The 12,459-nt window shown below is 37.9% G+C and overlaps 1 protein-coding gene across 2 annotated transcripts; it reads left to right on the top strand.

Moving 5' to 3' along the window:
- The first annotated feature begins 2,639 nt into the window (after positions 1 to 2,639).
- On the top strand, positions 2,640 to 12,459 carry LOC139165706 (mitochondrial glutamate carrier 1-like). Of its 2 annotated transcripts, XM_070748933.1 has the most exons (11): positions 2,640 to 2,659; positions 3,102 to 3,227; positions 3,901 to 3,956; positions 8,063 to 8,153; positions 8,950 to 9,073; positions 9,229 to 9,230; positions 9,443 to 9,490; positions 10,295 to 10,417; positions 10,504 to 10,658; positions 11,422 to 11,497; positions 12,023 to 12,459. In XM_070748933.1, exons 1-11 carry the CDS (start codon positions 2,640 to 2,642, stop codon positions 12,180 to 12,182), a joined length of 981 nt encoding a protein of 326 aa, XP_070605034.1. In that variant the 3' UTR covers positions 12,183 to 12,459. The 2 variants fall into 2 exon arrangements, with proteins under 2 accessions (XP_070605034.1, XP_070605033.1); XM_070748932.1 differs by lacking the exons at positions 9,229 to 9,230; positions 9,443 to 9,490 and having other exon boundaries at positions 8,950 to 9,068; positions 10,216 to 10,417.

Below are 12,459 nucleotides of genomic sequence, written 5' to 3'. Positions count from 1 at the left end.
TTTTGTATGCTCCTCTACAAACTGTCAACGGCTACTTCAGCTTCAACCACAACAACACATAAGCACACAACAGATACAAACTTAAAGTAAACTGCTCTAAACCAGATTGCAGGAAATACGACTTCAGTAACCCAGTAGTTGATACATGGAACTCACTACCAGACTCTGTAGTATCATCACCTAGTCCCCAAAACCAAGACAATCCGTTGTTGACCTCTTCCAATTCCTAAGAGGTAAGTAAGAGGCGTGCATAAGGGCACTAGCGTGCCTTCCGGCCTCTGTCCTAATGTTCCTCTTATCATGTATATAAGTATTATTATATCTCTGCATACCACCAATACATACTTGACAAAACAAAGAACAAAAATAAACTCCATGAAGCAGAAATAAATAAAGGAACAGCTGAACAAAAGGAAGAACTACATGGATGTAAAAATTCTCCGGAGCTTTACTCTTAGGTAAATGTGAGATTACTTACAAGTGAAACTGCCCGGTGGAGAATCAGAAAGGGAGCCACGACCGTTCAGTGAAAAGGCTGAAGCACTAAGATGACAATAGGGTTTAAACAAAAGGGCGGGAAATTGCAAGTAATCTTTGACGTATTGTCAAAAGGACCTTGCAAAGAATTGGCCCTTAAGAAAAGATGGGGAAAGGTAAAGTGTTGAGGCGAAATATGCAACGTCTTGTCATTGGAGGAGCTATCAATACTGCAGCCAATGACGACGCGACTTTTCTGGAGTAGGGGAGGAGAGAACGCACTGGACGCTTCTTTTAATTCCTTGGTCAAATGAGTTGAAGCCCGGCAGCCAGTGAGTAAATGGGCGCGAGAACCGTCACCTGACACAAGGAGATCAAGTTGCAATGGGATCTCCCTTTTTTCACGGGCACCTCTACGACCGCATTTCATTTCCATTACGTGTTTTTGTCTCGCGACCCCGACGCTAACATAGAAAAAAAAATCGTACTTAGAAATATGAGAGCCTCCTTTTCATTAGAGAAGCCATATTATTGTTGTTGTTGTTGTTGTTGTTGTTGTTGTTGTTATTATTATTATTATTATTATTATTATTATTATTATTATTATTATTATTATTATTATTATTATTACAAGTGGGGCGAACCCGTGCTTAAAACGTGGCAAAAAGAGGCTTGTTACGCTGAGGAAGCTGCACCTTTGACTTCTGTAGCCGTCATTCAGTTTTGAAGTAGATGCCCAAATAGGGTTTTTTTAAATAAGAAAAAAAAAGAAGTCTTTACTGTTGGAGGGCTTTCTCTGTAGGAAAAGTGCAAATAATATTCCACCTTGGCCCCAAGGTGGGTGCCTCTTTTTCAAATGAATGGTTCCTCGACATACATTATACCTATAAAATGGCAAAGGTCTATAGAGGCTAAAATAAAACACTCTTGTTTATAATCAACAACAAAAGAGAAGTAATGAAATAGAAGTCAAATATGCAGGTAACAGATGCATATAATTGGAGTTGGGATGTTTAATTCACAATGGAAATAAACACACACCTCTCTACACTTCCAAGAAAATTGGCAATAGTTTTTCCTATATATTGTTTGGTATCAAGCAGTTCAAAAAGCTGCATTTTTCTGAGGGGCTGACAGCAGCAAGAGAAGAAAATAAAATCGTCATTGGGAAATATGATGGATTGGTTTCACCTGCCATTTGCAGATGGTGCTTTGTGACCCAATGGCAATTGGATATTTTTTTCCCTCCTGTTCCCCTTTCTTGGCAATAGGTTTCCCACCCCTTCAGCCAGCAAGACTTTCAGAAAGGAGCAACTACTATAAAATGAGGTATTTCTAATAATGAAGCCTTGTTCATTTCATTTCAACCTTGTTCATCATCTACAAGTGCTGGATCAAAAGGACTTCCTGCCAGAGCATTCCCTATTGCAGCTCAGCAGAAAATATAACACAATGTAGCTGCCAACTGGGGTGGCAAATAAATGTCAAAATAAATGAGATACACCTGAATGTGCAGCTTTTTCTGTACATTCAGGTGTGCAGGAAAAGCTGCAAATGTGCCGTGGTAATTCTGTGACAGGAAATCTTTTGGCAGGCATGCAACATTTCAGGAGACCTGACAACATTTCTGCACACAGTGATTCATGAACACTCCAGGAGAGGGGAGAATGGATTAACCAAGTTCTAGAGTTTCAAACACAAATATGGCTTTCATTTAATTAAGGCGGAATATATGAAACATGTCTTAAGATTTCTTTCTAAATTAATTTCCCCGTGACTTTTGATTCATCAAAGAACTATTCTGTATAATTTCATAGGTATTATGTAAAAAGTATATTGCAACAGTTGAATCTTCTTGGCATAAATTAATCATCTAGATATTAATAACTGATGACACTTGGTGTAATAGTAGTTGTGAGAGCCTATTCCGATTTGTCATACTGAATTTGAGATGGCTTGGCATATTTGAAATGCCCCTATGCTCGAACAGCCAATGAGATATCTCTGGTTATTTATAGAACAACTAACAGATTTTAAGGTATGGGTTCAGTTTGCAGAGATTAGACAGAATTGTCTCTTCAAAGAACCAACTTCTGATCGGCAGCTTGTATTATTTTCACTGACCAAAGAAAACTTGGAGCATTCTTCCTTTTGAGATGAAAATGGCTGAGAAACAGATTAGGTATGCCCCAATCTAGATTTTAAAAGATAAAGTGATCTTCGGTATAGATGTCAAATCAAAGATATCAGATGTTGGTATATGGTAGCTTAAATTCTGTGTAAAACGCGAGAGGGTAAAAAGTGATGGAAGAAAATAAGATTGTGATCATTGCAAGGTTGGAGGCTGACACAGTTAGCTAGGGTTTTTTTAAACTGAGGTGTTATCTCAAATTTAGGGGAGAAAGAAAAATATGTAGCAAGCCTGAAGCAATGACAAGCTATTCTACAAGAATCATGAAATTTGAAAGATGTTATTCCTATTGATTATGTTCTTAGTTAGCAAAACAGGACAAAGCAGATGATTTTGTATGGATAGGAATAGGGAAGGGACAGGCTATGGGAAGAGAGAAAAAGTAGGCTACAATTATGAATTATATATTTATATTATACTTTTTTCTATTTAGTTTGCCCGCTAAACTCATCAATGGAGGAGCTGCTGGGATCATAGGTGTTACTTGTGTATTTCCAATTGACTTGGTTAAAACTAGACTACAGAATCAAAGAAGTGGACAGCAAATCTACAAAAGCATGTAAGTGACCTTTGGAAAAACATCTCAAGCCAATAAAACTTGTTTTGAAGAGTATATTTTTCAAAAGCCCTTTTAAATCTTGTCTATTTCTAGGACAGGAAACTTCTTCAACAGCTCAGGATTTAATTTGATTTTTTGTAACTATAAAACTGATATTACTATATTTATAAATTATTCAAAGAGCATTTTTTATCATAGTGGATAACAATTGATGGAGATGCTGGAGAATAGAAATATACTATTATTAATGGAATGATTCTGTAATTATTATAAATATATATTATATATCTCAAAGTCTTGAGATGCTCACATACCTGGCATTAAGTTATTTATTGTTGCTAATGCTAATTTCTACTCTTTTAAGAATTTTAACTGGAAGTCATTTATGAAAATAGCAAAACATTTGTAGACTACATTGCCTTTTGTATTATGTATAAACATGGATAGACATCATTGAAAAGACTAAAAGATATTAAAATAATAGCTGAAATTATTCCAAATTATGTAAAAGCTTACAAATCATTTTTACTGATGTTCTAATCCATTTGGACTGACTAATTCTATTTAAATACAGATAGCTATCACTTGAAAGAAAAATATATATTAAAATAATAGTATAGTTTTTAGATGGCATATAAAAACTTATGAATTGTTTTACTGATGTTTTCATCAGGTTGGATTGTCTAATGAAAACTTTACGTTCAGAAGGCTATTTTGGCATGTATAGAGGTAAGTATGTTTTGTTATTAATATTAGCATTAATTTTGATGGCTAATTGGACTCGTCTTGGAATGCAGTTCTGAATACATTTCTAATATAGTAAGCCATGTTTCCAGAACTTCTGAGTAGAAGTGAATAGCATTTTATTTTTCAGAGATTAAATACAAAAGCAAACAAATACCAAAAAAAAGAGCTTTTTAAAAATTTGCCAGGAATTCTTGAGCTGTGATGGTGAACCTATGGCATTTGTACCACAGTGGTGCATGGAGGCATTTGTGGGCACGCAGAGTAAGGAATCTGAGGCCGATCAGAGGTTACTGAATTACCATAAAGCCCAGGAGCAAAAAAAAAGTGGGAATTTTAATTCAACGATATTTAAATTACTGCCCTCCAGTTGCCTATATATAATAGTCACTGGCATTTTCCAAGCATTTGTCTTACTTGATTACTAAGCACTCAGGATTTACTCACTTTTCAAAGAGTGCTGAAATGGAAAAGACTTTTTTCTCCATCACACTCCGAGTCTTCGTTTCCTTTCCAACTTTTCCTCAATATAAAAGAGAAAAATGTTGGGATCGGTTGATTATGGAGAAGAATAATAAGACTGAGTTGCTTTGAATGCATTGTAATGATGGTGAAGATTTTGAACTTTTTGAACTATGGTTTGTTAACAGTGGAGTGACTAGAGCAGACGTGTCAAACTCATGTCATGATGACGGTGTCACATGAGATATCGGGACTTTGCTTAAACTGGGCGTGGCCAGCGTGTGACACATCCGGGCCACAAGACAGCCCTGGACTAGAACAAGGCCAAAACAGCAGAGAGGGTAGACAAAGGAGCCTGTTTTTAAGGGACTTTCAGAAGAATAATATATGAGCCGAGGTGGTGCAGCAGGTAGAGTGCAGTACTGCACGCCACTAAAGCTGACTGTAGATTTGCAGGTTAGCGGTTCAAATCTCATCACCAGCTCAAGGTTGACTCAGCCTTCCATCCTTCCGAGGTGGGTAAAATGAGGACCCAGAGGGTCCTGTTAAAAAAAGTTTTAAAAGTGCTATTGCTAACATGTTGTAAGCCGCCCTGAGTCTAAGGAGAAGGGCGGCATAAAAAATTGAATGAATGAATATGTAATCCTTCATCTCAAAAGAATAAGCATTGGAGACGCATGACGTCTGTGCTATAAAGCAAAGGCAGAGATGATAGACCAGAGATTGATTGATTGATTGATTTATTCATTTGTACAATACACAAATACATAGGAAGAAAAATAGACATGTAGTAATATATATAAGGATAAAGTGAACTTAGGGGAGAGGATATATGAAAGAAAGAAAATATATATGATGAGAGAAAGGAAAGACAATTGGACAGGGGACGAAAGGCACACCAGTGCACTTATGTACGCCCCTTACTGGTCTCTTAGGAACCTGGAGAGGTCAATCATGGAGAGTCTAAGGGAGAAATGTTGGGGGTTAGGGGTTGACACAATTGAGTCCAGCAATGAGTTCCACGCTTCGATAACTCGATTGTTGAAATCATATTTTTTACAGTCAAGTTTGGAGCAGTTCATATTAAGTTTGAATCTGTTGCGTGCTCTTGTGTTGTTGCGGTTGAAGCTGAAGTAGTCATTGACCGGTAGGACGTTGCAGCATATGATCTTGTGGGCAATATTCAAATCGTGTTTTAGGCGCCGTAGTTCTAGGCTTTCTAGGACCAGGATTGTTAGTCTATTTTCATAGGATATTCTGTTTCGAGTGGAGGAGTGAAGGGCTCTTCTGGTGAAATATCTTTGGACATTTTCAAGGGTGTTGATGTCTGAGATGTGGTATGGGTTCCAGACAAATGAGCAGTAGTCTAGGATGGGTCTGGCAAAAGTTTTGTAGGCTCTTGTGAGCAGTGTGAGATTGCCTGAGCAGAAGCAGAAATATGAGCTGAGCTGAGCAGAAGTATGGGCTGCAGAAAGTGAGGAGAAAGCATGAGCTTGCCTGACCCGAAAATCAACTGGTCAGTGGGAGGCTCTTGCACATGCGCAGTGGAGCTGAGCTTGTCAACATCTCCCATGCTTGCAGAGAGGGCTCCCTGTGCCACTTGTGGCATGCATGTCAGAGGTTCATCATCAGGATGGTAGACCATCCTTCTGCTAATTTTTTTTAAAAACTCTAAGAAGAAAGAAAGTTGTTTTTTCTAAACAGTCATTTAACATATCCCAACAACTCTAATAAGCATCATCTCCAGAAGCCAGGAAAAGTCCAGGAAAGAAGAGGAAGGAACTTTGGTTTCAGCATTCAGATGATTTTTAAGTAATGAGTAAATGTTTTAGGTAGAATTTATTTTAAATTTACATTTTCTGCCCAAATCAGAGTTCAGCCTCTTTATATCTCCATACGAGTTGTATGATTGTATAGTTATTCAGTTCCTCCATGCATAAATATAAATAAATAAATATGTTATATATGAAAAAAAAAATCCCCAAATCTCTCAAGTTAATAAATTCCCCCTTAGAATGGTTTTGTTAAAATGTAGAATGCAACAATTGTAACAAATCAGTGCAATCTTGTGGTTATGGGTTTTAAATTCAGTCAATTTCCCAATTGCTGTATACAGTAATACCTCGTCTTACGAACCTAATTGGTTCCGGAAGTAGGTCCGTAAGGTGAAACATTTGTAAGACGAAACATTGTTTCCCATAGGAAACAATGTAAAAGCGATTAATCCATGAAAAAAAATATCCCAAAATGGCGCTCCGTTGGGCGCCGCCGCCCGGCTGTCACCTTTTAAAAGAGCCGGGGGGCTTCTCGGCGTTCACACGAACACGAACTTTTCGGGTTCGGGAGGCCGCTGAGAAGCGCCACCGCCCGGCTGTCACCTTCTGAAACAGCCGGGGGGCTTCTCGGCGTTCTCCCGAACGCTGAACCCAGACGGACATCTTCATGACCTCAAAGCTCCGCCCATGGAATTCCCTATTGGGATTCCCCACCTCCTTTCTAGCCTCCAGATTGGATGAAAACGCCACCGCCAATCGCAAAAACGGTGCTCCGCTGAGCGGCGGCGCCTGGCTGTAACCTTCTGAAACAACCGGGCGCTTCTCGGCGGCCTCTAGAACCCGAACCCAAACTTCCAGGTTCGGCGTTCTGGAGAACGTCGAGAAGCCCCCCGGCTGTTTCAGAAGGTGACAGCCAGGGGGCGATGATTCTCGCCGGCCTCCCGAACCCGAAAAGTTTTAAAAGGTGACAGCCGGGGGGCGGCGCCCAGCGGAGCGCCATTTTGCGATCTGCTGTGGGTTCGTAAGCCGAAAAAAGTTCATAAGAAGTGGCAAAAAATTTCCGAACCCCGGGTTCATATCACGAGGGGTTCGTATCATGAGGTACTACTGTACTATAAATTGGGCTATTACCTAATTCAGATTCTGCATCAGTGCATAATTGCATTTTTAAAGCTTAAAAATCAAAAAGTGATGTTTATTTTTTTCTTCTTAAATAATTCATTTTTCTTCAACTCTTCTGAGGTTAATCTAACTCTAATTTCCATCTCCCCATTTTTGGAATATTCCCCCAGCTCAGGCTTATGGTCCAGTTTTGTATCCTTCTCTTACAACACACACGTATAGACATAAAAGATGATAAATGACAGTGGGAGGAGAGAAAACATTTTAATGTACCTATGTGACTATCCCCAAGACACATCGTTTTATTTTTGGTGGATTATTTAAGTTACTTGATAATTTGTTTTAATTAATTGTAGTAAAAGTTACAATAAATTACTAAACATTCCTGAAAGCAAATATATTTAGGGAACTATATTAATGATATTTTTTGGAAATTCATTTCATTAACTATTTAAGCTACTTTTTAAATTATTTTATTAAATTGATTACATTCTTTAGAACATGAAGAATCGCAATTTAAAATACTGTACAGTGAATGAATTTATTTCCAGTGATTATTGAATGTTTCTCTTTCATTGTTTCTGCAATCGTTACCTTCTTTTACTTAATTCTAATTCTCATTTTCTTTTCTTTATAATAACGAGAACTCAACTTTGCACCAAACTTGTGTGGAATCTTTTTTATAGAGTAATGTTAACTTTATATCCATTGAACATGTATGTTTATTTATAGGTGCAGCAGTGAACCTGACCCTTGTAACACCTGAGAAGGCTATCAAACTGGCTGCTAATGACTATTTTAGACACCTTCTTGCCAAGGAAGGGTATGTTATTTCAGTTACTAGAATATCACTTGTATCTTACATCCATTAAATCTCATAGCTGAGTTGAGATTTTAAAACTAGTTTCAAGTTCTATATTTTTATAGCGCATATTTAATATTTTTAAACATATACTTTTCTGGAATTCATTTTTTTAATCAAGGCATATTTTAAAAATAAATAGTAACAATAATGTAATAACAACTAATTTAATTATTCTATAAATGCCACCGATGGGATTAGTTGTTCAAACATATTTGAAAGGGGTAAACAATAATATATTTTGAAACAAGATAATGCGAGCACCAAGTAAATGGAGGTATAACAGGAAAGGGAAAATATTGTACTTCTGTCCTATATATCAGGAAAGCAGTTCTTTGGGATTTGCCACAGTTAAAATTGCTGAAAATGCTACCATTTTAGAGGGGCATTACAATCCACAGACAAGTGAGAGGACATTTTCACATTTTTTTGACAGAAGCCCCAGTTTTATCCTCATGTTTCTTTTAGATACAGAAATATGAAAGGCTCTACACAGGGTGAAGGGAGTCACAAAATAGACAGGAAAAGTGTATAGTGATAGGGTCACCCTCTTAGTAGAGACAGCTGAAGAGATAAACAGAACCTCACATACATTGCATTATTCATTTTTTAAATTTTTTAAATCTGTTCCTTTGGAGAAAACCTATGTATTTCCATTATACAGCCCATTCCCACTGCTAGAACTCCAATGTTGTGATGTTCAAATTAATGTAAAGTAATATGTTTGACAAATCTTCTTATTCTTTTTCCCTTTCAGGGTAGGTCTGTCTTTATCTAAAGAGATGCTAGCAGGCTGTGGTGCTGGAGTTTGTCAGGTCATTATTACAACTCCTATGGAGATGCTAAAAATCCAGCTTCAGGATGCAGGGAGACTAGGTAATGTTGCCTTGGATCTCTCTCCATATATTACACTGATCTCTGAGAAATAAACTAATCATCTTACTATGTAGGATTTCACTGCAAAACTCTTACATATTGCACCATTTTACCTTGGAAGATAAAAATACAGCTGAATTTAAAAGATGGGTACAGACAGCAGTGGGCTACTAGCCGGAACGCTAAATTGTGCTTGCCGCCACAGTTCATAACGCTTGCGGGGCCAGCGCGATTTTGCTTCTGCGCCTGTGGAGGTAGCAAAATCGCGCATGGACCACAGGTGTGCCCGTGTTTCGGTGACATTTTTTTGCTTCCACGCATGCCGAAACACAGGCGCACCTGCGGCTCCGTGCACGATTTTGCTACCTCCACAGAAGCAAAATCATGCTGGCACCACAAGCACTTATGAGCCGCAGCAACAAGTGCAATTTACCGTTCCAGTTAGTAGCCCACCGCTGTCTACCCATCTTTCAAATTCAGCTGTATTGAAACTGTGTCATGGTAACTGTAGTGCCACAACACAACCCAGAATGCTATAAAATAGGGAACAAAGTGGCAGGATAGTATTAGGAAATGTAGAAAATCTGCCGTGCCTTTTGTATGGTTGGAGACAATAGAAATATAGTCAAGACACAAAAGACAAGATAAAATGAATATAAAGAATTAAAAAATTGATCACTCTTGGAGAAAAAATCAAGTGGTTACTAAGAGTCAATATTGACTTGGTGAAGTATAGTCAAAACAATCACACAGATCAAAGTTTTCTTTGTCAAAAGCAAATCCTTTATCATCTAAAACCACAGAATTGCTATAATTGAAAAAGGAGCTGCATACATTGACCCCATCCTGCCAGTTACAATATCTTCTTTAGGTCTATTGGAGGGAGATTTGAAAAATGGAATATGGAGTTTGAAATTCTGATTATCCTATACAGATCATAATGATATATGAAGCTAAATATATCAAAATTTTATTCCTTTGCTGGGAGTAAATAGGAATTGTTCTGAAACATAAGACTTATTTGAGCATCCAAACTCGTATAATTACAAGTAGTTAGATAGATTCTCAGAATTCTAATACTCAGATTTAAGTTCAAGTGAGATTTTTCAAAACAACATGTCTTATGTATTTTCTATTATCATTTCAGCATCTCAGCAAATTGTGAGCCGAGTTTCTTGTTCCACTTCTGGATGCAATCTTGTAAATGTCAACCCCATCCTGACTAGAGCATACAATGTAAGTCCTGTGGTTATCCCAAGGAAGATATCTGCTACCCAAATAGCCAGTGAGCTTCTACAAACCCATGGCATCAAAGGACTCTATAAGGGTCTCGGAGCCACTTTATTGAGGTAATGATTTTATGTTTACCTAAGCTTTTTCATTCTCAGACTAGTTTTCTGCATTGCTTGAAAAGGGGATACATTTTGTCTTTCAGGGATGTTCCATTCTCTGTCATCTACTTCCCACTATTTGCCCATTTGAATAGAGTAGGACAAGATTCCTTGGAAGGGCGAACAAGCTTCTTTCACTCTTTTCTTGCTGGGTGCATAGCTGGCTCAGTGGCAGCTGTATCTGTGAACCCCTGTGATGGTAAGAATGACTCTATGTTTACCTGTGGGCTACTTTGTCAAGAGGACTTGTTAGAAAAGGTTGAGGATAATAACCAGGGGTGGGCTGCTAGCTGAAACACTAAATTGGGCTCGCCGCTGCAGCTCGTGAGTGCTTGCGGGGCCAGCGCCATTTTGCCTCTGCACCTGTAGAGATAGCAAAATCGTGCACAAAGCCGCAGGTGCGCCGGTGTTTCGGTGAGGGGTTTTTGCTTCCGTGCATGCCGAAACAAGCGCACCTGCGGTTGCGTGCGTGGTTTATCTTTTTTCTTTTAAAAAATATTTTTATTGATTTTTTAAAATATAAACACACACACGACATAAAACAGGTGCTCTGTGATTAGCGCCCACCGCCAGACAAACATTCACACCCCATCACCAAATCTTGTATTTGTGTTTCTTGTATAAACCTTTTTAACTGAAGAACAAAGTATATTACAAAGTGATTCCAATTTGTTTCTTGTAGCTTGGTCACCAAGCGACCAGACCAGACCGTGCGGGATTTTTCTATCTCCGCAAGTGCAAAAGCAAAATCGCGCTGGCCCTACAAGCACTCACGAGCTGCGGCGGCGAGCCCAATTTAGCGTTCTGGCTGGAACCTACCCACCCCCGAGGATAACCTATGAAAGCTAATTTATATTTTTATCTTTATTAAGGGTTTCTTATATAGAGAAGGCCATTGTTTTCATAATACAATAATAAGTGATTAATTGACCAACATATATCTCTTTAACATTTTTTTCCAGTAATAAAGACTCGTCTTCAGTCAATGGGCAAAGGAAGAAATGAGGAGAACTACAGTGGAATTATAGATTGTGCAAGGTAAAGTCTACAAAACAGTTCACATTTCTTGATTCTAAAGACAGCTTATTGACTTCCACATATTTGTCAGACCATTTGAACTGATTTTTCAGTTGCCCTTATCTTACTCTGACCCCTCTGTAGATATAAATCTTGTTAAAGTAATGAGTAACCAGTTGCCCCAAGTGCATAGTTATAATATGTAGAAACCACTTTTATGTGATTCAGTCCAGGCTATATTATGGTGCCACATAGCCTATTCATGTGGAATATTACAATTCAGAATTAGTTTTCCATATTAGTTCTGCACCAAACATTTGAATTGGCTCTCATAAAAATGCTGGAATCATACCACTTCTTGGTATTTCACCACTCTTTCATAAGATTTATTTTTGTACGACGAGATATATATTGGCAAAGTCTTGCTAAGTATAAATAGACAAATTTTGCTGGGAAACATTTAACATGCTGAAATATTTTTAAATAATACACTGCAGAATGTTTTAACCAATTAGGTATTATTTGCTTTTATTTTTGTCTCTACAGGAAGATTTGGATGAAAGAAGGTCCTTCAGCTTTTTTAAAGGGTGCTAATTGCAGAGCTCTTGTCATTGCACCTCTCTTTGGTATAGCTCAAGTAGTTTATTTCATTGGACTTGGAGAATTTCTCATAAATCTATGCCAGAATGGAAAACTCTCCCCATAGACTTTCATTCATTGAATCTCCTGGAATATAATCACAAGAACCCAACCATCAAGAAACAATAGCAGTTCAGTCTATTGACAACTGTGTTTTTTTCTGTTATTAAACTTGAAAAAGACAAAGCCGCTATAAAGGCACCAGTCATAAAACACCAAAATAGGGGCATGTCTGAGTTTAGGAAACAAGAATTCCAAGAGTGGAATGAGAATAACTACTCTGGATAAGTGGAAGACATATCTACAGAAATGTTTTGTGTATGTGAATAGAACAGGAAAAGAGG

The sequence above is a fragment of the Erythrolamprus reginae genome, chromosome 3 (assembly GCF_031021105.1).
Source record: "Erythrolamprus reginae isolate rEryReg1 chromosome 3, rEryReg1.hap1, whole genome shotgun sequence".
In the NCBI taxonomy this organism is placed as follows: domain Eukaryota; kingdom Metazoa; phylum Chordata; class Lepidosauria; order Squamata; family Dipsadidae; genus Erythrolamprus; species Erythrolamprus reginae.
Note: the sequence above shows the minus strand (reverse complement) of the source record. Positions and strands in the feature narration are given on the sequence as shown.

What these genes read in the sequence shown, in the direction of transcription:
- LOC139165706 (XM_070748932.1), top strand. Translation starts at nt 2,640, where the DNA reads ATGGCTGAGAAACAGATTAG. An exon ending in CTCGGAGCCACTTTATTGAG is followed by an intron (nt 10,418 to 10,503) that starts GTAATGATTTTA and finishes TTTGTCTTTCAG; the next exon opens with GGATGTTCCATTCTCTGTCA. An exon ending in GGAATTATAGATTGTGCAAG is followed by an intron (nt 11,498 to 12,022) that starts GTAAAGTCTACA and finishes TTGTCTCTACAG; the next exon opens with GAAGATTTGGATGAAAGAAG.